This window comes from Ranitomeya variabilis, chromosome 6 (assembly GCF_051348905.1).
Source record: "Ranitomeya variabilis isolate aRanVar5 chromosome 6, aRanVar5.hap1, whole genome shotgun sequence".
NCBI classification, from domain to species: Eukaryota; Metazoa; Chordata; class Amphibia; order Anura; family Dendrobatidae; genus Ranitomeya; species Ranitomeya variabilis.
Genome location: NC_135237.1, coordinates 439,226,969 through 439,251,431, shown reverse-complemented (window position 1 = coordinate 439,251,431; position 24,463 = coordinate 439,226,969). Strand labels below are relative to the sequence as shown.

General features: G+C 44.5%; 1 protein-coding gene across 1 annotated transcript in view; it reads right to left on the bottom strand.

Annotated features, from left to right (window-relative positions):
- LOC143782672 (desmoglein-4-like) overlaps positions 1-6,381 on the bottom strand; it is a 71,616-nt gene extending 65,235 nt beyond the window's left edge. Inside the window, exon 1 of the mRNA XM_077270396.1 lies at positions 6,211-6,381. Coding sequence (XP_077126511.1) covers positions 6,211-6,258 — 48 coding nt within the window. The 5' untranslated portion in view covers positions 6,259-6,381. The remainder of the gene's footprint in view (positions 1-6,210) is intronic.
- Between the last annotated feature and the right edge of the window lie 18,082 nt (positions 6,382-24,463).

Sequence of the window (24,463 nt, the reverse complement as noted above, 5' to 3'; positions counted from 1 at the left end):
TCCGATACCGAGATCCGATACTTTTGTGGTATCGGGTATCGGTATCGAAACAACATTAATGTGTAAAAGAAAGAATTAAAATAAAAAATATTGCTATACTCACCTCTCCGACGCAGCCTGGACCTCACCGAGGGAACCGGCAGCATTCTTTGCTTAAAATGCGCCCGTTTACTTCCTTCCGTGACGTCACGGCTTGTGATTGGTTGCGTGCCGCCCATGTGGCCGCGACGCGACCAATCACAGCAAGCCGTGACGTAATTTTCAGGTCCTGAATGCCTAATTCTAGGCATTCAGGATTTTAAAATTACGATCCGGCTTGTGATTGGTCGCGTCGCGGTCACATGGGCGACGCGACCAATCACAAGCTGTGACGTCACGGGAGGCAGGAAACGCGCGCATTTTAAAATTACGTCCCGGCTTGTGATTGGTTGCGTGCCGCCCATGTGGCCGCGACGCGACCAATCACAGCAAGCCGTGACGTAATTTCAGGTCCTGAATGCAGAATTCTGCATTCAGGACCTGAAATTACATCACGGCTTGCTTGTGATTGGTTGCGTGCCGCAACCAATCACAAGCCGGGCCGTAATTTTAAAATGCGCGCGTTTCCTGCCTCCCGTGACGTCACGGCTTGTGATTGGTCGCGTTGCCCATGTGACCGCGACGCGACCAATCACAAGCCGGAATGTAATTTTAAAATCCTGAATGCCTAGAATTAGGCATTCAGGACCTGAAAATTACGTCACGGCTTGCTGTGATTGGTCGCGTCGCGGCCACATGGGCGGCACGCAACCAATCACAAGCCGGGACGTAATTTTAAAATGCGCGCGTTTCCTGCCTCCCGTGACGTCACGGCTTGTGATTGGTCGCATCGCCCATGTGACCGCGACGCGACCAATCACAAGCCGGAACGTAATTTTAAAATCCTGAATGCCTAGAATTCGGCATTCAGGACCTGAAAATTACGTCACGGCTTGCTGTGATTGGTTGCGTCGCGGCCACATGGGCGGCACGCGACCAATCACAAGCCGTGACGTTACGGGAGGAAGGAAACGCGTGCATTTTAAGCAAAGAACGCTGCCGGTCCCCTCGGTGAGGTCCAGGCTGCGTCGGAGAGGTGAGTATAGCAATATTTTTTATTTTAATTCTTTATTTTACACATTAATATGGATCCCAGGGCCTGAAGGAGAGTTTCCTCTCCTTCAGACCCTGGGAACCATCAGGTATACCGTCCGATACTTGAGTCCCATTGACTTGTATTGGTATCGGGTATCGGTATCGGATTAGATCCGATACTTTGCCGGTATCGGCCGATACTTTCCGATACCGATACTTTCAAGTATCGGACGGTATCGCTCAACACTAATAATGACGCATTCTTTATTACATTTTTCTATTCCTTTAACGTGTGACGGAAGTTATCCCTACGCCAGTTACGAATAGTCTTAGATGGTCTAGAAAATTAATATTTACAGTCCGTAGATTGTTTTTTTTCAATATATAATTTTTATTGTAGTTTTAGCTGAACAAGACAGAAAACAGCCAGCAAAATAAAAGGAAAGCAATCAGCATCCAGTACGCAGGCTGGGAAAATGCTAAATCATTGGCAGTCCCTACATTGTTGTGCAACACCGTTGCATCAGGTTGGTTGTCTGTACAAGAATACTGATGTAGATGTAGGCCAGAATGGCATTTGTAGGGAATACAATGGCATAGCAAAAATAGTCCAACTAGTGACAAATAGCCAGGTACACAAGGAAGAATGATGTACATTGTGCCAACCTCAGAGGGTGGTCAGCCTTAAAGGAATACTGAGACAATCTTGGTCACAGAAGTAGTTATGGGTAAGGGTGGCAAAAATAGAGTTCATGAGCTTTGCTGTTTCTACTCGGCAAGAAGCTCAATTCTTAACAGCGTTTTAGTTGGAACAAAAGCAATATTAACAATTCTGTGCTGGTAATTTCCCCTTCATTATGGGCATAATACTAAGGCAACCAACACAGTTCAGTTACAGATATGCCAAAAAGGATCTGCACAGTCCAGGCATCCTCATAAATACTCTCACAACCTATAGATCTTATTTTCTCTGAGAATTTTGGCAAAACGCCTTTCTCCATCTCCACCCTTTATATCTGGACAGATCTAACAAGCTCAATCACCCAGTTATTGTAGTAATATATTGTAACAAAGTACAAATTTAAAACTGATCATCAAACAGCACAACAACATTATCATTAGTCTACTTAGCTTTTTGACTACAGGAAATCTTTTTATTTTCCTTTATGGAATTTGTTACTTCTATTTCTTATAAGCCAATAAAGTTTCTATGCTTGTTTTTAATGAAAAATGGCACACCATTGATTGATAGTCCTCTATGTACTCTAGGCGGAAAGCTGCCAATCAGTGATGGAGGGCGGAGTTATACAGATCTCATGAGTTTGGAGGACTACATGGCAGCAGCTTTACTAGCTCTCTAGTAATAAAACAATGATTTTATTAACATGAGATTATCAAAACACCATCAAGCAGCCCAGTAAGTGACACATCCCTGAAATTAGGGTATCTGCTTCTACATTATGCAGCTGTTAGATTAGATGGCAAAAACCTGGTGTGAATGCTCTTGCCAAAATCGGGGTTCGGCTTATTATAATCTAAAGTTTATGGGGCCTTTGGACTACTAGTTCCTTCGATTTTGCTACTAGAACTAAATGTACTGCAGTGCATCTACGCTTTATATTTTTCTTCTAGGTTACATTTGTTTAATGGCCACATCGCCCATGTGCATCAGAATACTGCACTTATACTATCAGAAGTGTTGGCCCTTATTCTTGGTTTGGTGGAAGTGTTAGTCTGAAGGTCATAGTAACATACATCTCCATGACCACTATACAAATGGAGGTGACAAGTATTAGTGATCTGAGAATCCAGTGAGATATTGATACTCGATATTGTTGTTCAACTTATATAAGGGCATGTCAAATCTCAAGTAAATACGCAGTAATAACTCATAAGTATGCAGGTTGTAATCTGACAGTTGCTAAGAAATATATCCAAATTGTTGACCACTCCCAAAATAAACTCCTTTTTTACATTAGATGTGGTAGACACTGCTATACCTGTCTGAGTAATGAACCGGCCACCTCCTTACTATCAAAGATAATTGCTGCCTTCAACATATTTTTGCAGATAAAAAAAGCAAAATATTTCCAAACCACAGAATGACAATTAGAAAAATGAAGCTGTCCTCATAAAACATTGTTGCACTGTACTTTTGGCAAGGAGTCATCTGTCATTCTATTGTATCTATTATTATTATTTATTTCTATAGCACCATTGATTCCATGGTGCTGTAAATGAGGTATCTATACCATACATATATCAGCTGCCATTTGTCATTCATTTATATACTTAGCCGCAGACACAAAGCTATAGATGATAAAACTAACGTTGAGTGAAGTAGGAGAGTCTTGGAGTATGGAATTTGTTCTCAATAATCCCTGACTGTCATATAGTGAGTTCCTAACATTATGTTCCTTTGAGCAATGCAAGAGGGGCGAGGAAATAATTGTCAATTTGTACATTTTCTATACAAATGAAGGGATCATCACCCATAACTACCTTGGCATCGCAAGTGTCAAGGTCTAAATCTGTAACGTGCCTGAACCTTACAGATTCCACATATTGTACAAATTGTGTCATATGCTTCCCCAGCCATTACCGAGCTGCACCGATTAGGCAAAACTGTAATTATAAATCTTGGGTGTAGTCTAAATCAATTCTTGACATGTTCTGTCAATGCCTCTTTATCCTCAGCGTGCTGACAATTATTTTCTATGCATGCATAATGTGCTATATAGATAAATATATATTTGATATCTGATTCATAAAATAATTACGGTTTGCATCAGTTTTGATCATGATTTTGGACCTAGCATTACATTTTAGGATATATGAAGACATGTTTAAGACTGCCAAAATAAACTAAGGCTGGGTTCACATTGCGTTGGTGCAGTCCTTTCAACGCATACGTTAAACGGACTGCACCACCGCTAGTGCCTTTTAAAGATCACGTTATGTGATCACGATAGCGCAGATGCTCCACCTACACTAGCGGTGACGGACCCGGAAACGCTGCAGCCCGCATCCGAGGGAACGTCACAGAATGACAGCGGAATCGCTAACGCATGCCGATTATGACATGCGTTAGCGATGCGCTACATAATTGCAGTCAATGGGTGCGCTGCAGCATCCGTTACATAGCGTTAGTGCCGCAGTGTAACGGATGCCATCAGCGCTTTGCGATCGACGCAATGTGAACCCAGCCTAACACATCTTTGCACAAGGTTGCATCCTCTGGAAATGAATGAAATCTTTCAGACTTTATTTTTCATTTATTTATTTTATTCACTTATATAGCTCCATTAATTCCATAGCGCTTTACAAACATTATTTGATCCTTTTCTTTACGTTTTTGTGACAAGATGTATATAATCAAGCATGAAACATGGGGGATTAATGTGCATTGCTTAGTCACAGGGTTGAGGCCTTACTCACAGCTTTTAAGGCCTGACTACTATGTGACGTGACAGAACAGTGTTTCATTAATTGGGATGATAGTGATCATCTGGAATTGTGACATAGCATGAATGGATATATTCTATGTATATCAGAACATCATGTCATGTTGCAGGTAGTACAGATAAAGCATTACTGCTGTACTGGGATTTATTTGCAGTTTGGAGGTGATCTTAGAGGTGGACCTTGCTGGAGGCAGATTTTGAGTGGTGGGAAATAAAGGCCATATTCTCCTTGCCAAACACCACATTAATAGTAATTAGCTATAAAGCTATGTTACACCTGAATAGGACTAATGCAATGCCTCTGAGAAGGATTTGTGTCATGTATCATTTTTTTAGATTCTGCACTCAAACCATTATGTGTTGGACTTAGAGGCTATGGGCCCGCTCTGGCCTTAGGATTTCTATATCTGAATGGTTAGTCCATTTTTCTATACCACCCTTTGCTAAGCGTATCCATAGATGAAAAATGTATATTTGAAGTATATATCTTATGCAAGTTGATTATCTATCTATCTATCTATCTATCTATCTATCTATCTATCTGTCTCACTGTCTATCTACCCAGCTAAATTGGGTGCATCTTGACCATTAAGTGCATCCTTCCTCAAAAGATTATGCATACATACCAAGCAACATAAAGAAGTACATTCCTGAGCAAGTAGCGGAAAGTATTATAAGGATAAATTGCAGACAAGCTAATTTACGATCCATACAGCCGAATAAAACCGGAAAAATGACCTAAAAAGTGGAGAGAATGGCCATGTCTATTGTATCAAAGTATTTTTAGCTGATGCCTGGGCTAAGCAGAAATACGAGAGCATGTCACCCTCTTTCTGCTCAGAATTGCACATCATTTCCTTTGGTTTATTGTTTCGACTTTAATCTTTATAGCACTGGCAGATACTCATCTCATGGAGTAATCTATAAAAACACGTTACAATATCAAAGAACAATTTAAATGAACTTAGCCCTTGAAGCATAAACGAACAATTCTCAAGAAATGTATAAAGTGTAAAAAAAGTCAAAAAACAAGTTTAGCCTTCCATTGCACATAACAATGCAGACGGTCTGCTAGATTAGTTTACAATAACTGACCCACTATAAAACCTTCAATAAATAGTCATTTACTAGATAAATAAGGGTTAGAATGCAAAGGGTGAATTCACATGAATCAGATTTAGTTGTGGGAAGTTGTGTCTTATTCATCTAAAACTACCCCTAAAACTCATCTAAAACTACTCTGAGTTTTCAAAGAAATTTCTTCTGCGTGTGAACTCATCCTCATGGGCCATATGAGATATTGCGATTATGAAACCAAGTTGAATTGCTGCTTTGTCTGCATGGAATAACAATCATCTAGAACAACCCGGAATTAATAAACAATAAACAATGCTGGGGGAAACTTCCAATAGGTAAATATATTTGTAAAAAGCCCGAAATTCTTATTCTGAGAGCCATAGGGTGCACCTAGTCATAGTATCTGCATATATGATATAATATTCCTGTTTATAATTGCTAAGCTCAATGTATATAATAGGCATGAGAAACCACCTACTCTAAGTTCTGCATCTACTTAATTGTTTTCAGTTTGTCCTAAATCCTTAGCATTGAATTTGTAGAGAAAAAGTCTTACCAGTAAAACGATGAGGACACTAAAAGGTGCACAGAGCTTCCAGTCCATAGTGTATTTCTCCTGTGCTGTCCGGCACAGTCCCTAGCGAGCCGCGTGTTTATCCTACACTCTCGGAGCAAAGGGATGCTCCCTCTTTGCTGCTCTCACAAGTAGATGTTAAAGGTTTCCTTCAGTGAGAGATGAGCTGGATGCTGTACTACAGAGTCCTTTTCTCCACCCATAATCTTGGGCTGGTCTCACCTGAAACACATGACAGCATCATTATTGCAGCAGGATAATTCACAATTCAAGGCACACCTTGTGTCTTACTGCCATTCCTAAGTAATGTAACAAGACAAATCTACAAATTAATCATTTTGCGTAATGTATCAGAGTTCAATAAAAAGTATATTTTATTTTTTGGGGGGTGCATATTATCAACCCTTTATTTTTCTTTTTCTATACAGTGTAATTTTATAGACCATATAGTTATTTACTGGTCACTGTTTCTTAAATGTATATGTCCTGAACAGGTTATGTACTCTTGTAAGTATTTAGCCTCAGATACAGTACATTGATTTCGAGGGCTTGGCAATGTACAGTATCTTTCCTCCACCCCAAAATAAACCTAAAGTAAACGTGTAGGCCTTCCTTTATGAATGTATGTAAAAAATCTTTTTTTTATAATAGGCTTGCTTTACAATAATATTACCTACAGTTGTTGTTTCCTTACCCTGATAAAGTTCTAATCATTGTACTACCATTGCAAAATGTAAAGTGATCGCAATCTTTAAAGTGGGTACCAATATTTTGGCTCAGATACAGGCGATGAACTCAATGATAACACATCTGTTCAACTCTATAGCGGTGGTGGGTCACATACTCAACTGGAAGATAGAAGATTCCCAGTGGTTTGGCATTTTTGACTTACAAAGTAGGAATATAAAGGAAGGGTCAATAATATTCAACACATAGTGAATCATTGGTATGTGTTTGTTTGTTTTTTTATTTTAGCGTTGGAGTGATATTCACTAATGTGAGTTCCCTGCCCCAAGTAATACACTTGCAAACTGCTGCCTTCTGCTCTTCCTGGTGTCGCTTCGGCCCTGTTCCGCCATCTTGTGACTGCAGCGCCTGACTAATCAGAAGGTAGAGGTAGTGGTCAGAAGCTCTTAATGTAATTTTTTGAAAACCTCGTTCTGGCCTTGCTTTGGCGCAAATAGACAGACATTAACATTAATAATAATAATAATAATTTTTTTTTATTTATATAGCACCAACATATTCCGCAGCACTTTACAATTAAGCGGGGACATGTACAGACAATAAATTCAGTACAAGTTAAGACAATTTAAAATTTTAAACAGTGACATTAGGGGTTAGGTCCCTTCTCGCAAGCTTACAATCTACAAGGAAGTAGGGGGGACACAATAGGTGAAAGTGCTCGTTATTTCTGGTCTGGAAATTATAATAAATAGGGATTTTCATATAAAAGCTGCATGATCCGGTCATCAGCCCGTGTGTTTAAGTGCAATAGTCAAGTATCAAGCGCAGTTATCATGAGCATGGAGGGTGTGGAGACAGATGGATAGTAGGGTGCAGATTCAAAGAAATATTTGGAAGGAGGGAACAGGGCAAAGTTAGTTTACTGAGTAGTTGATGTGGTAGGCTTGTTTGAAGAGATGGGTTTTTAAAGCGCGCTTGAATAGGTCGGGGCTAGGTATCAGTCTGATCGTCTGGGGAAGTGCATTCCAGAGAGCTGGTGCCGCACGAGAGAAGTCTTGGAGACGGAGGTGCGAGGTTCGGATTACGGGGGATGTTAGTCTTAGGTCATTTGTAGAACGGAGGGGTCGTGTAGGGCGATAGACAGAGATGAGAGAGGAGATATAAGGCGGTGCAGAACTGTGGAGGGCTTTGTGGCTGAGAGAGATGAGTTTGTACTGGACCCTGTAGCGAATGGGTAGCCAGTGTAATGACTGGCACAAGATGGAGGCATCGGTGAAGCGGCTGGACAGAAATATGACCCTGGCTGCCACATTCAAGATGGATTGGAGAGGAGAAAATTTGGAAAGAGGGAGACCGATCAGAAGAGAGTTGCAGTAGTCCAGACGAGAATGAATAAGAGCAACAGTAAGAGTCTTAGCAGTTTCAAATGTGAGAAAAGGTCGGATTCTGGAGATGTTTTTAAGATGCAGGTGACAGGAGCGAGTGAGTGTTTGGATATAGGGAGTAAAGGAAAGTTCGGTGTCGAATATGACCCCAAGACAGCGGGCTTGCTGCTTGGGAGTTATAGTTGAACCTTCCAGGGTAATTTCGATGTTGGGTAGAGTCAGGTTCGTAGAAGGGAGAAACACAAGTAGTTCAGTTTTGGAGAGATTTAGTTTCAGATAGAGGGAGGACATGATGTTAGAGACAGCAGACAGACAATCCTTGGTATTTTGAATTAGAGTGGGGGTGATGTCAGGGGAAGAAGTGTATAATTGGGTGTAGTCAGCATAGAGATGATACTGGAACCCAAATCTGCTGATTGTTTGTCCAATATGGGCAGTGTATAGAGAGAAAAGGAGGGGGCCCAGGACTTAGCCCTGCGGAACCCCGATAGTAAGGGGACGAGGAGAGGAAGAGGTGCCAGCAAAAGATACAGTGAAGGAGCGGTCAGAGAGGTAGGAGGAGAACCAGGAGAGGGCTGTGTCCTTGAGACCTATGGAGCGGAGCATAGTGAGAAGGAGCTGGTGATTCACAGTATCAAATGCAGCAGATAGATCCAGGAGAATCAGCAGAGAGCAATGACCTTTGGATTTAGCTGTTATTAGATCATTAGAGACTTTAGTGAGGGCAGTTTCAGTGGAGTGTAAAGAGTGGAAACCAGATTGTAAGGGGTCAAGAAGAGAGTTATCCGAGAGATAGCGGATTAGACGGGAGTGGACCAAGCGTTCCAGGAGTTTAGAGATGAAGGAAAGGTTAGAGACAGGTCTGTAGTTAGCCGTGCAGTTCTGGTCCAGGGATGGCTTTTTAAGTAAAGGGGTAATGATGGCATGTTTATGTAGCGCCCCCACTGCCGCAGGGCCGAGGGGTACCCAGTACCGGGCCTCTGAGTCTCTGCTCTGGGGTTGTCACGGTGGCTAGACCCGGTCCGTGACCCTGCTGAGGGGCGTACAATGAAGGTGGAGGTATGGTGACGATGTTATGATGTGGTGCAGGCCGCAGTAAATAACGAGGACACCAGGTTGCAGTCTCTTTACCTCTTTACTGAAGGCTTCAGGATCCTCAGTCCGGAATACGGTTAACCAGGCTGCGCAAGTCCGGCCGGTCCGATGGCACCTCCAGAGTTCCCTTTGCAGGTGGAAATCTGTGCCTACCTTCTAGCGCTTGTGTGTTGTGGTCCTCCCCTGCTGTGCTTACGGGATAGTCCCCACAACTGTTGTGTCTGTTTCTCGTGTTCCCTCACAACTCGATTCTGATGTTCTTCTTCGTCCCCCAGATGATATGGCTAGGACGCACCCGTATGACGGGTAGGCTCGGAGCTCTTCCTGGACCCTAGTGTCGCCCTTCTCCTGTTGTTGCCCCCTATGTCTTCTTAGGTGAATTAAGTGAGACAGCCCGCCTATAACTGACTGTCCTGCCGTAGGTTTGAAGTTAGGCCTGGAGCTCTATACTTCCTCGGCGTTCCGGCCACCGGTTGCGCGCCTCAGTAGGATGTTGCCTCGTCTTACAGCACGACTCCTACTGGTGTTTCGCCTTGTTGCGTTGATCTCGTTTCTCACTCAGCACAATAAACCTCGCTTCTTGTCCTTTCTTAGGGCACCGCCGCGATCAGGTGCAGGCGCAGTCCCATAACGTTCTCTCAGTTCGCTAGGCCTCTGTCAGGATCCCACCCCTGACAAGGACCCCCCTGAGTCTCTCCCCGCAACACCCCCTGCCACAGGATGTTGCTTGTTCGATTCCCAGTCAGCTTCTTTCTAACTTCCTATCTAACCCCCACTTTTACCAGACTATGAGGAGTGGCCCAATATATAGCACCCTTAGCTCCCCCTGGAGGCCAGACTGTGAAGTGTATTGGTGTCTGTGATACCTGGTCAGGTGAACTCCTTCAGTGCCATCAGACGTACCATAGCCCCCCTTAGCGGCGGAGCATCAGTACTGCAACGACCAGGACTCTGGGGCGCTGCACTCCCCCCCCGGTTAAATCCAGTACTCCTTGACTGGGAAGAAAACAACAATACATGTCAGCAAAAAGACATACAATTTTAGAAATGCAGTAACAATAAGCAAATTTGAACAGAGCTTCCCTTTATGGGAGGTACGGACACTTGAACGTTACAAACATGGTTAAATACTTTTAAATAACATACTATAACTAACTTTTCTTACCCAACCGGGTATTCTACTTAGTGCAAATTTCTGAACAATAATTTAACATTGCCTTTAAGGACGTACACGCTGAATCCACTAAAGACCTTCTTATAAAACATTATAAGGCTAATCAACTTTTTCTTCATTTTCTATCCTTCATCTGCAGGACCGCCTGTCTATCTGCCCCAGGCCTACTGCCTCTCGTTCTGTTGCAGGACCGCCCCTTTCCGCCCGGGCCTTCTGCCTTTCTGCTACTATACACAGTATAGAACTTATCATCCATCTCACAATTTAGGACCGCGGAGCCATCTCTGTATGGCTCCTAGGAGGACTATTATCTCATGCAGGACCGCCTGTCTATCTGCCCAGGCCTACTGCCTTTCTTCTCATGCGAACATAATTCTTCTCTCATTTACTAAACCAATCAACCATTTCTTATGGTTCTCTGGAGGACTCACTGACTAACCCCGTCTGGGTTCACTTCCTGTCCTCATTTTCTAACACATTATTAAACATTCCTTACAATTAACTAGCTTACTATGTATAACTTTTACATATCAGCATTATTACTTCTTCTTTTAAAGCATCATCATTCTCTAAGTGCTATCGATGAACGTTCCCTTTAAGAGGGGACCAAGTCTCTATGAGGTAGTGCAACTTCTCAAGCTGCAAGTCCGTATGCAGTAAGGACTCTGGTGCTGTTTCCAGGAACAGTTTCTTCGCAAAGAGTCCTTTCTTTTATAAAACCAGTAGAGGGCACCTTTAATAAGGTGCGAACTATTTACAAAACAGTTTGTGAACCATTCACCGTCCATGATTCGGTAGTCTTTATAACATGGGTGAACAGGGAGCAAAAAGGAAAATAAAAGCAAAAATAAAAGCAATAGGGATCCCGGGTAAACTAAGGGACCCCTTTAAGAGTTAACCCTAGTCGGGTTTAAAGCAGCAAAAAGCAGGGAAACAAACAGTTAACTATTTACATATCCATGGCATCGAGGTTTACTCTCGCTCTGGTGGCCGTAGCTCCGCATAGACCTCGCTCGGCAAGGTGATCGGCGAGATCGGGGCCTTTAAGAAGTGCTCCATACCCGGGGCCCGATCCCAAGGTGTAAGGCGCCGGAGTCTATAGGTCCCAGGGAGAGGGGGTACCGCGACGGGGCCCATCAGCAAGTCCTCTGCTGGCGAGGCAGGGTCGTTCTTCATACCTGCTTCAGATGCGGTCCCTCCGGTGCCGACCTGCTCCGTCTCCGCTGGGGTCTGGAACGCTAGTTGCAGGGCCTTACGCTGCGGCGTTGTCATCTCAGTTTGCAGCACCTCGCTTTCCGGCAGGGCCTTGCTTTCTGGCTTCGGAGTGCTGGAACTTCTTTCTTGCTCCGGACCAGACGAGGCTGCCAACAGACGTCTGATGAGGCTCCCGATGAAGGTCTCCTTCCACCCGGCCTCAGTGCTCAGTTGCGTCCGCCGGAGTTGGTCACCGAGCTCATCCACTCCGGCCTGCAGGAAGTCAATATCAGCGGTGGAGGCCTGGTTGCGGTGCCCCTCCGGGTAGCTGGGGGAGTCCTCTGCTCCTACCCCACGCTCCGGCTCTGGGTGGCTCGCCATTGCATCCTCCACGTGGCTGACTTCCTCTTTGTCCTTTTCCCGCTCTCTCCTTCGTGGGCGGTTTCGTTTTCTCTGCCTCCGCCCACCATTGAGAATCAGGAGGCGGATCTCGGCTGCTGACGGACTTGTCCTCAAGGTACAGAAATATTTAGACTGGGCGGCCATTGTCTTTCGCGCTCTTCAGCTTGTTTACGCCCACTTCCACGCCCTTCTTCTTCTCCTGCGCTCCTCTTAGCGCTGTAATGGCGGCGGTTTTGGCGGGAACTTCTGGCGGCAAGTGGCAATCCACAGTCTTTGCAATAAGTCACAGTCCAAGCACAGTAAATCACAGTTCCAAGGCACACATGACCTGATTCTTCAGGCTTAAGTAGATCCTGTTCGTGATGCCAAGTTGTAGCGCCCCCACTGCCGCAGGGCCGAGGGGTACCCGGTACCGGGCCTCTGAGTCTCTGCTCTGGGGTTGTCACGGTGGCTAGACCCGGTCCGTGACCCTGCTGAGGGGTGTACAATGAAGGTGGAGTTATGGTGACGATGTTATGATGTGGTGCAGGCCGCAGTAAATAACGAGGACACCAGGTTGCAGTCTCTTTACCTCCTTACTGAAGGCTTCAGGATCCTCAGTCCGGAATACGGTTAACCAGGCTGCGCAAGTCCGGATCCCACCCCTGACAAGGACCCCCCTGAGTCTCTCCCCGCAACACCCCCTGCCACAGGATGTTGCTTGTTCGATTCCCAGTCAGCTTCTTTCTAACTTCCTATCTAACCCCCAGTTTTACCAGACTGTGAGGAGTGGCCTAATACATAGCACCCTTAGCTCACCCTGGAGGCCAGACTGTGAAGTGTATTGGTGTCTGTGATACCTGGTCAGGTGAACTCCTTCAGTGCCATCAGACGTACCATAGCCCCCCTTAGCGGCGGAGCATCAGTACTGCAACGACCAGGACTCTGGGGCGCTGCATTTACATGAGGAGGGAAAGATACCTGAAGAAAGAGAGAGGTTAAATATTTTAGTCAGGTGAGTGGTGACCACTGGTGAGAGAGACTGCAGGAGAGGTGAAGGAATGGGGTCACTATTGCAGGTTGTAGGCCGAGCAGAAGTGAGGAGCTTGGAAACTTCTTCTGAAACAGGCTCAAAGATGTCTAATGAGCTTGAGGTGCGGCAGGGAAGGGGATCCAGGCACTGAGGAGATTGGGCTGAACATTACAGAAGAGACCTACGGCTCACCAGCAAACACTGGAGCGATACAGATAGTCACAACTAGGACAGGACCATAGCAGCTCTGAGAATATTAGTGAAAGCATGCAGATGGTGAAATAAAAAAATTAAAACACTGGCGTGGTGTATTAATGAGCTGTTATCTTTGTGTACAGGACCGCTGGACGGCTGCAAGATTTTCACGGTTACTGTGCAATGAACTTGTTATAGTGGTGTCATACATTCATTTTGCTTTATATTTGCTCTTTTTTTATTATTTGCAAAAAGATTTCACTTTAAATCATTTGCACCTCACATTGTGTATTTTGTGCACTAATTGGATAAAATGTGTGCTAAAATGTTATTAGTTTTTGTCATATGAGAATCCAGAGTAATTCAATTGCCAATCTATATACAAAATGTTACTGGAATGTCCATAAAAAGCAAATTTAGCGTTAACCATTTTCTATGTGGTAAGTGAAATAAATTTCCTTTTGCACGACTATGTTTTTGGTCGCTTGTTCTTTCATTAGGATACATTATTATAAATCTTCTGACATCTTTGTTTGCGTTAGGCTACCAGTAGAGGTTCGACTTTTGTGGTCAAACAATGTGATTTCTATTGTGGTTTGCGAACTTTGCTTTGAAATCTACAATAGTTGTGGGCAGGGATGAGACAGGTTGAATTTCATCTTGTTCCCTCCATTACATGGGTAATGGGAACCTCTACCAGTGCAACAAATTTTGCATGGTGGAAATTTAGCAAATAAATCTATGTGAAGACTCTCATTTTATATATATATATATATATATATATATATATATATATATATATATATATATATATATACACTGCTCAAAAAAATAAAGGGAACACTAAAATCCCACGTCCTAGATATGAGTGAATGAAATATTCCAGTTGTAAATCTTTATTCATTACATAGTGGAATGTGTTGAGAACAATAAAACCTAAAAATGATCAACATAAATCACAACTAATATCCACGGAAGTCTGAAGTTGGAATGATGCTCAAAATCAAAGTGGAAAATGAAGTTACAGGCTTATCCAACTTTAACGGAAATGCCTCAAGACAAGGAAATTATGCTCAGTAGTGTGTGTGGCCTCCACATGCCTGTATGACCTCCCTACAAACACCTGGGCATGCTTCTGATGAGGTGGCAGATGGTCTCCTGAGGGATCTTCTCCCAGACCTGGACTAAAGCATCCGCCAACTCCTGAACAGTCTGAGGTGCAATGTGACGTTGGTGGATGTTACGAGACATGATGTCCTAGATATGTTCAATCGGATTCAGTTCTGGGGAATGGGCAGGCCAGTCCATAGCTTCAATGCCTTCATCTTGCAGAAACTGCTGACACACTCCAACCACATGAGGTCTGGCATTGTCCTGCATTAGGAGGAACCCAGGGCCAACCGCACCAGCATATGGTCTCACAAGAGGTCTGAGGATCTCATCTCGGTACCTAATGGAAGTCAGGCTACCTCTGGTGAGCACATGGAGGGCTGTGCGACCCTCCAAAGAAATGCCACACCACACCATTACTGACCCACTGCCAAACCTGTCATGCTGAAGGATGTAGCAGGCAGCAGACTGCTCTCCACGGCGTCTCCAGACTCTGTCACGTCTGTCACATGTGCTCAGTGTGAACCTGCTTTCATCTGTGAAGAGTACAGAGCGCCAGTGGCGAATATGCCAATCCTGGTTTTCTGTGGCAAATGCCAGGCATTCTGCACGGTGTTGGCCTGTGAGCACAACCCCCATCTGTGGACGTGGGGCACTCAGACCATCTAACTGTTTGTGCAGACACATGCACATTTGTGGCCTGCTGGAGGTCATTTTGCAGTGCTCTTATGGTGCTCCTCCTGTTCCTCCTTGCACATAGGCTGAGGTAGCGGTCCTGCTGCTGGGTTGATGCCCTCCTATGGCCCCCTCCATGTCTCCTGGTGTACTAGCGTGTACTAGCTGTATCCTGGTAGTGCCTCCAGCCTCTGGACACTACGCTGACCGACACAGTAAACCTTGCCACAGCTCGCAGTGATGTGCCATCCTGAATGAGCTGCACTACCTGAGCCACATGTGTGGTTTGTAGAGTCTGTCTCATGCTACCATGAGTGTGAAAGCACAGCCAACATTCAAAAGTGACCAAAACATCAGCCAGAAAACATTGGTACTGAGATGTGGTCTGTGGTCCCCACCTGTATAACCACTCATTCAGGCCAGTCTCACACGTCCAGATAATTCCGGTACCAGGGAAAATGGTACCGGAGTTATCCGTGTCCATGTGTCCGTGTGCTCACGTGGCACATCAGTGTAGCACACGTGCGGCAGCCGTGTGGCACCCGTGTGCTGCCTGAGGACCACACGGACCCTGCAGGAGAGACAGCGCTACAGTAAGCGCCGTCCCCAGCATGTGGTGCTGAAGGCGGCATTCATCTCTTGTACCCTGCAGCGCTCGCAGGAGAGAAGAGATGAAAACTCTATTTTTTTTGTTAAAAATAAAGTTTGGGGTCACCTCCCGCCTCCAACCCCCCGTGCGCCCACCCGCTTGCAGAGAAATACTCAACCAGCTCCCGTGATGCCTCCTCTCAGCTCCGGCAGCCTGTCCTGTGTGAGTGGTCATGTGGTACCGCTCATTACAGTGATGAATATGCAGCTCCACCCCTATGGGAGGTGGAGCCGCATATTCAGCACTGTAATGAGCGGTACCACGTGACAGCTCACACAGGACAAGCTGCCAGCACTGAGAGGAGGCATCGCGGGAGCTGGGTGAGTATTTCTCTGCAAGCGGGCGAGCGTGCGGGGGTTGGGCAGGGGTGGGACGCGGGAGGTGACCCCAAACTTTACTTTTTACAAAAAAACTTGATCTTTCATCCCTTCTCTCCTGCAAGTGCTGCTTTCAGCTGAGCAGGACAGAAGGGATGAATGCTGGCATCAGCACCACATGCAGGAGACAGCACTTAACTGAAGTGCTGTTTCTCCTGCGGCGGCACATGCACACGGAGGAGAGTGCACACTGTTCTCCGTGTGCATGTGTGCGGGACGCTTGGGAAAATATTCTCAAAAGTTCCCACGCTCGAGTTCATATGAGTTCATCCAGCAGGGGGGTGAGTCACCGCGACTCGAGGTAACTACAGTACATTCCCCTGCATTCCATTCATTCACCAAGTTTTACAGACAGGAGCACAGCTGCATTAGCAGAGCTCCTGGGTGTAAAATGATTTAACCCCTTCAGGTGGATTTACAGCGTGGGACAAGACTGAACGACGGAAGGTATGGAATATTGTTGTTTGTTTTTTTAACTTTATTTCAGGTGACAAGGGTCTTCAGGTGGATTGAGAGTATAATAAAATATTAAAACACCATGTGTCTTTATTTCATTAAAATACTTTTTAATAATGTGTGTGTCTTTTATTAACCATTTCGTCGTACTATTGGATTAATAATGGATAGGTGTCATAATTGACGCCTCTCCATTATTAACCTGGCTTAATGTCACCTTACAATAGCAAGGTGACATTAACCCTTCATTACCCCATATCCCACTGCTACAGGGGAGTGGGAAGAGAGTGGCCAAGTGCCAGAATAGGCGAATCTTACAGATATGCCTTTTCTGGGGTGGCTGGGGCAGATGTTTTTAGCCAGGGTGGGCCAATAACCATGGTCCCTCTCTAGGCTATTAATATCTGCCCTCAGTCACCGGCTTTCCCACTCTGGCGGAGAAAATTGCGCGGGAGCCAGCGCCAATTTTTTCTGGGATTTAACCCTTTAATTTAATAGCTACAGCCCCCAAACTTAACACACAGACACTTCTTACATTAGTAAAGAGGAATATGTAATAAAAGAAGGGATATGACTTACTGTATGTAAACCATGTCTCATATCATGTCGGGTTTGTGAAGGAGATAGGAAAAGCCGACAATTGAATTACTGGCTTTTCTGCTATCTAGCGCTGTATTAACCCCTTTGCGCCATGCGCCGTACTAGTACTGCACTGCCGGCACTGCATTTGTGCCAGCCGCAGTACTAGTACGGCGCACCGATCACCGCGGTCTCGTGCTGAGCGCCGCAGTGATCGGGTGCGGGTGTCAGCTGTATATGACAGCTGACACCCCGCAGCAATGCCCACGATCGGCGCTAGCGCCGATCGCGGGCATTTAACCCCTCTGATGCCGCTGTCAGTAGTGATAGAGGGGGATCGCGCAGGGACGGGGGCTCCCTGCGCTCTCCCAACGGAGCAACGTGATTAGATCGCGTTGCTCCAGTGATCCGGAAGGAGTCCCCGTATCCAAGATGGCCGCGGGACTCCTTCCGGGTCATGAAATGACGTGGCTAGCCGGCGCCTGCTGACAGCAGGCGCCGGAAAGCCTCCTGAACTTGCCTGTCAGATCGTTGATCTGACAGAGTGCTATGCACACTGTCAGATCAACGATCTGATCTAATACAGTGATGTCCCACCCTGGGACAATAGTAGAAAGTAAAAAAAAAAAAAATAGAATGTATAAAAAAAAAAATCCACAAATAAAGGAAAAAAAAACATTTCCCAGTAAATCCATCTATTTATGTAAATTAAAAAAAACAATAAAAGTACACATATTTGGTATTGCCGCGTCCGTAACGACCCGCTCTATAAAACTATCCCACTAGTTAACCCCTTCAGTGAACACCGCAAAAAAAACAAAACGCTAGGGACGGGCTGCACCTCAATGGGGAAGGTGCAGCTGTGCTGGGGAGAAAATGGCTAGAAGGTTGGAGGAGTGTTTAAACTAGGGATTGGGGGGGAGGGTATTCAATTTATAGGAGGGGAAGATAGTGCAGATAGAGGCCTGGGCACAAATAAGGAAGTTGGGGGTGGTGGTGGCATGGGAGGTGGGGTTAGAACAGTTAATAATTTAAGAAAGAATAGAGGTACAGAGAGGAACATCAAGTGCATGTATACTAAGGCCAGAAGCCTCGCCAATAAAATGGACGAATTAGAACTAATGTTGTTGGAGCATAATTATGACATGGTGGGGATATCTGAAACATGGCTGGATGAGAGCCATGACTGGGGTGTTAACTTGCAGGGCTATAGCCTGTTCAGAAATGACCGTACAGATAAGCGAGGGGGTGGGGTGTGTCTATATGTAAAATCGTCCTTAAAACCCATCCTGCGTGATAATATAGGTGAATTTAATGAAAATGTAGAGTCCCTGTGGGTGGAGATAAGGGGAGGGGGAAAAATAATAAATTACTGATAGGGGTTTGTTATAAATCTCCGAAAATAATGGAAGCAATGGAGAATATCCTCATAAAGCAAATAGATGAAGCTGCGACTCAAGGAGAAGTCATTATTATGGGGGACTTCAACTACCCTGAAATAGATTGGGGAACAGAAACCTGCAGTTCCAGCAAAGGTAATCGGTAGTGTTGAGCGATACCGTCCGATACTTGAAAGTATCGGTATCGGAAAGTATCGGCCGATACCGGCAAAGTATCGGATCCAATCCGATACCGATACCCGATACCAATACAAGTCAATGGGACTCAAGTATCGGACGGTATTCCTGATGGTTCCCAGGGTCTGAAGGAGAGGAAACTCTCCTTCAGGCCCTGGGAACCATATAAATGTGTAAAAGAAAGAATTAAAATAAAAAATATCGCTATACTCACCTGTCCGACGCAGCCGGGACCCCAGCGAGGGAACCGGCAGCGTTGTTTGTTTAAAATTCGCGCTTTTACTTGGTTACGTGAATTCCCGGCTTGTGATTGGTCAGGGCGGCCATGTTGCCGGGACGCGGACCAATCACAGCAAGCCGTGACGAAATTACGTCACGGCTTGCTGTGATTGGTCCGCGTCCCGGCAACATGGCCGCCATTAACCAATCACAAGCCGTGACGTCACGGGAGGCTGGACTTGCGCACTTTTTAAAAAACGTGCGTGTCCAGCCTCCCGTGACGTCACGGCTTGTGATTGGTTAATGGCGTCCATGTTGCCGGGACGCGGACCAATCACAGCAAGCCGTGACGTAATTTCGTCACGGCTTACTGTGATTGGTCCGCGTCCCGGCAACATGGCGCCGTGACCAATCATAAGCCGGGACGTCACTGGAGGCTGGACACGCGCGTTTTTTAAAAAGTGCGCAAGTCCAGCCTCCCGTGACGTCACGGCTTGTGATTGGTTAATGGCGGCCATGTTGCCGGGACGCGGACCAATCACAGCAAGCCTTGACGTAATTTCGTCACGGCTTGCTGTGATTGGTCCGCGTCCCGGCAACATGGCCGCCCTGACCAATCACAAGCCGGGAATTCACGTAACCAAGTAAAAGCGCAAATTTTAAACAAACAACGCTGCCGGTTCCTTCGCTGAGGTCCAGGCTGCGTCGGACAGGTGAGTATAGCGATATTTTTTATTTTAATTCTTTCTTTTACACATTTTTACATTAATGTTGTTTCGATACCGATACCCGATATCACAAAAATATCGGATCTCGGTATCGGAAATTCCGATACAGCAAGTATCGGCCGATACCCGATACTTGCAGCATCGGAATGCTCAACACTAGTAATCGGTTTTTGACAACTATGAGAGACAATTACCTTTCACAACTGGTTCAGGACCCAATAAGAAGGGGGGAACTGCTAGACCTAATATTAACCAGCAGGCGAGACCGCATATCAAATATAAGAGTTGGGGGTCACTTGGAGAATAGTGATCACAAAATAATAAGTTTTCGTGTATCCTTTAATAAGATGTGTAGTAGAGGGGTGACAAGGACACTAAACTTCAGGAGGGCTAATTTCCAACAGCTAAGAGATGATCTTGGTGCAATTAACTGGGATGATATCCTGAGACATAAAAATACACAAAGAAAATGGGAGACGTTTATTAGCATCCTGGATAGGACCTGTCCACAGTATATACCGTATGGGAATAAACATACTAGAAATAGGAGGAAACCAATATGGCTAAATAGAGCTGGAAGGGGCCCAATAAGTGACAAAAAGAAAGCATTTAGAGAATTAAAGGAAGTAGGTAGTGAGGAGGCATTAACTAAATACAGAAAATTAAATAAATTCTGTAAAAAGCAAATCAAGGTAGCAAAAATTGAGACAGAGAGACTCATTGCCAGAGAGAGTAAAAATAATCCCAAAATATTCTTTAACTACATACATAGTAAGAAATTAAAAAATGATAGTGTTGGCCCCCTTAAAAATAGTCTGGGTGAAATGGTGGATGAGGATGAGGAAAAAGCCAATATGCTAAATGAATTTTTTTCATCAGTATTTACAAAAGAAAATCCCATGGCAGACAAAATGACTAGTGATAAACATTCCCAATAAAATGTCACCTGCTTAACCCAGCAGGAAGTACGGCGGCGTCTAAAAATCACTAAAATTGACAAATCTCCGGGCCCGGATGAGATACACCCCCGAGTACTGCAGGAATTAAGTACAGTCATTGATAGACCATTATTTTTAATCTTTAAAGACTCCATAATAACAGGGTCTGTACCACAGGACTGGCGTATAGCAAATGTGGTGCCAATATTCAAAAAGGGGACAAAAACTGAACTCGGTAATTATAGGCCAGTAAGCTTAACCTCTACTGTGGGTAAAATCCTTGAGGGCTTTCTAAGGGATGCTATACTGGAGTATCTGAAGGGGAATAACCTCATGACCCAGTATCAGCACGGGTTTACTAGTTCATGTCAGACTAATTTGATCAGCTTCTATGAAGAGGTAAGTTCTGGACTGGACCAAGGGAGCCCAGTGGATGTAGTGTATATGGACTTTTCAAAAGCTTTTGATTCAGTGCCACACAAAATGTTGATACATAAAATGAGAATAATCGGGATAGGGGAAAATATGTGTAAGTGGGTTGAGAGCTGGCTCAGGGATAGGAAACAAAGGGTGGTTATTAATGGAGCACACTCGGACTGGGTCGCGGTTAGCAGTGGGGTACCACAGGGGTCAGTATTGGGCCCTCTTCTTTTTAACATATTTATTAATGACCTTGTAGGGGGCATTCAGAGTACAATTTCAATATTTGCAGATGACACTAAACTCTGCAGGGTAATCAATACAGGGGAGGACAATTTTATATTACAGGATGATTCATGTAAACTAGAAGCTTGAGCTGATAAATGGCAAATGAGCTTTAATGGGGATAAATGTAAGGTCATGCACTTTGGTAGAAGTAATAAGATGTATAACTACAGTTAGGTCCATATATATTTGGACAGAGACAACATTTTTCTAATTTTGGTTATAGACATTACCACAATGAATTTTAACCAAAACAATTCAGATGCAGTTGAAGTTCAGACTTTCAGCTTTCATTTGAGGGTATCCACATTAAAATTGGATGAAGGGTTAAGGAGTTTCAGCTACTTAACATGTGCCACCCTGTTTTTAAAGGGACCAAAAGTAATTGGACAGATTCAATAATTTTAAATGAAATGTTCATTTTTAATACTTGGTTGAAAACCCTTTGTTGGCAATGACTGCCTGAAGTCTTGAACTCATGGACATCACCAGACGCTGTGTTTCCTCCTTTTTGATGCTCTGCCAGGCCTTCACTGTGGTGGTTTTCAGTTGCTGTTTATTTGTGGGCCTTTCTGTCTGAAGTTTAGTCTTTAACAAGTGAAATGCATGCTCAATTGGGTTGAGATCAGGTGACTGACTTGGCCATTCAAGAATATTCCACTTCTTTGTTTTAATTAACTCCAGGGTTGCTTTGGCTTTATGTTTTGGGTCATTGTCCATCTGTAGTATGAAACGACGACCAATCAGTTTGGCTGCATTTGGCTGGATCTGAGCACACAGTATGTCTCTGAATACCTCAGAATTCATTCGGCTGCTTCTGTCCTGTGTCACATCATCAATAAACACTAGTGACCCAGTGCCACTGGCAGCCATGCATGCCCAAGCCATCACACTGCCTCCACCATGTTTTACAGATGATGTGGTATGCTTTGGATCATGAGCTGTACCACGCCTTCGCCATACTTTTCTCTTGCCATCATTCTGGTAGAGGTTGATCTTTGTTTCATCTGTCCAAAGAATGTTATTCCAGAACTGTGCTGGCTTTTTTAGATGTTTTTTAGCAAAGTCCAGTCTAGCCTTTTTATTCTTGATGCTTATGAGTGGCTTGCACCGTGCAGTGAACCCTCTGTATTTACTTTCATGCAGTCTTCTCTTTATGGTAGATTTGGATATTGATGCGCCGACCTCCTGGAGAGTGTTCTTCACTTGGTTGGCTGTTGTGAAGGGGTTTCTCTTCACCATGGAGATTATTCTGCGATCATCCACCACTGTTGTCTTCCGTGGGCGCCCAGGTCTTTTTGCATTGTTGAGTTCACCAGTGCTTTCTTTCTTTCTCAGGATGTACCAAACTGTAGATTTTGCCACTCCTAATATTGTAGCAATTTCTCGGATGGGTTTTTTCTGTTTTCGCAGCTTAAGGATGGTTTGCTTCACCTGCATGGAGAGCTCCTTTGACCGCATGTTTACTTCACAGCAAAACCTTCCAAATGCAAGCACCACACCTCAAATAAGCTCCAGGCCTTTTATCTGCTTAATTAAGAATGACATAACGAAGGGATTGCCCACACCTGTCCATGAAATAGCCTTGGAGTCAATTGTCCAATTACTTTTGGTCCCTTTAAAAACAGGGTGGCACATGTTAAGTAGCTGAAACTCCTTAACCCTTCATCCAATTTTAATGTGGATACCCTCAAATGAAAGCTGAAAGTCTGAACTTCAACTGCATCTGAATTGTTTTGTTTAAAATTCATTGTGGTAATGTCCATAACCAAAATTAGAAAAATGTTGTCTCTGTCCAAATATATATGGACTTAACTGTATGTGCTTAATTCTAAAACTCTGGGCAAAACCGTCAATGAAAAAGACCTGGGTGTATGGGTGGATGACAAACTCATATTCAGTGGCCAGTGTCAGGCAGCTGCTACAAAGGCAAATAAAATAATGGGATGCATTAAAAGAGGCATAGATGCTCATGAGGAGAACATAATTTTACCTTATACAAGTCACTAGTTCGACCGCACTTAGAATACTGTGCACAGTTCTGATCTCCGGTGTATAAGAAAGACACAGCTGAACTTGTGGTGACCAAGGTTATTAGAGGACTGGGGGGTCTGCAATACCAAGATAGGTTATTACACTTGGGGCTATTTAGTTTGGAAAAACGAAGGCTAAGGGGTGATCTTATGTTAATGTATAAATATATGATGGGACAGTACAAAGACCTTTCTGATGATCTTTTTAATCATAGACCGGTGACAGGGACAAGGGGGCATCCTGTCATGATCTCAATGGCAAGAGAACATAGCATAAGCATATATAGGAACTAGCTCTTGGAAGATGGGAACTGAGCTGACCATGAACTAAACCTAACGCACAACTAGCAGTGGCCGGGTAGCATGCCTACGTTGATTCTAGATGCCCAGCCCAGCCGGAGGACTAAATAAAGCTAGCAGAGGAAAATATTAGTCCTAGCTCACCTCTAGAGAAATACCCCGAAAGGAGACAGAGGCCCCCCACATGCATTGGCGGTGAGTTGAGATGAAATAACAAACGTAGTATGAAAATAGGTTTAGCAAATTTGAGGTCCACTTACTACATAGCAGAAGACAGAAAGGACACTTTCATGGTCAGCTGAAAACCCTATCAAAAACCCCATCCAGAAATTACTTTAAAACTCTGGCATTAACTCATAACACCAGAGTGGCAATTCCTGTTCACAAGAGCTTTCCAGACACAGTAACGAAACTACAGCTGTGAACTGGAACAAAATGCAAAAACAAACATGGACAAGAGTCCAACTTATCTAGTAGTTGTCTAGGAGCAGGAACAAGCACAGAGAGGCCTCTGACAACATTGATGACCGGCAAGCAACTAACAGAGCAGCAAGGTTATATAGCGACTCCCACATCTTAATGGGAACAGGTGAACAGAGAAGATGAAGACACCAGTTCAATTCCACCAGTAGCCACCGGGGGAGCCCAGAATCCAAATTCACAACAGTACCCCCCCCTCAAGGAGGGGGCACCGAACCCTCACCAGAACCACCAGGGCGATCAGGATGGGCCCTATGAAAGGCAC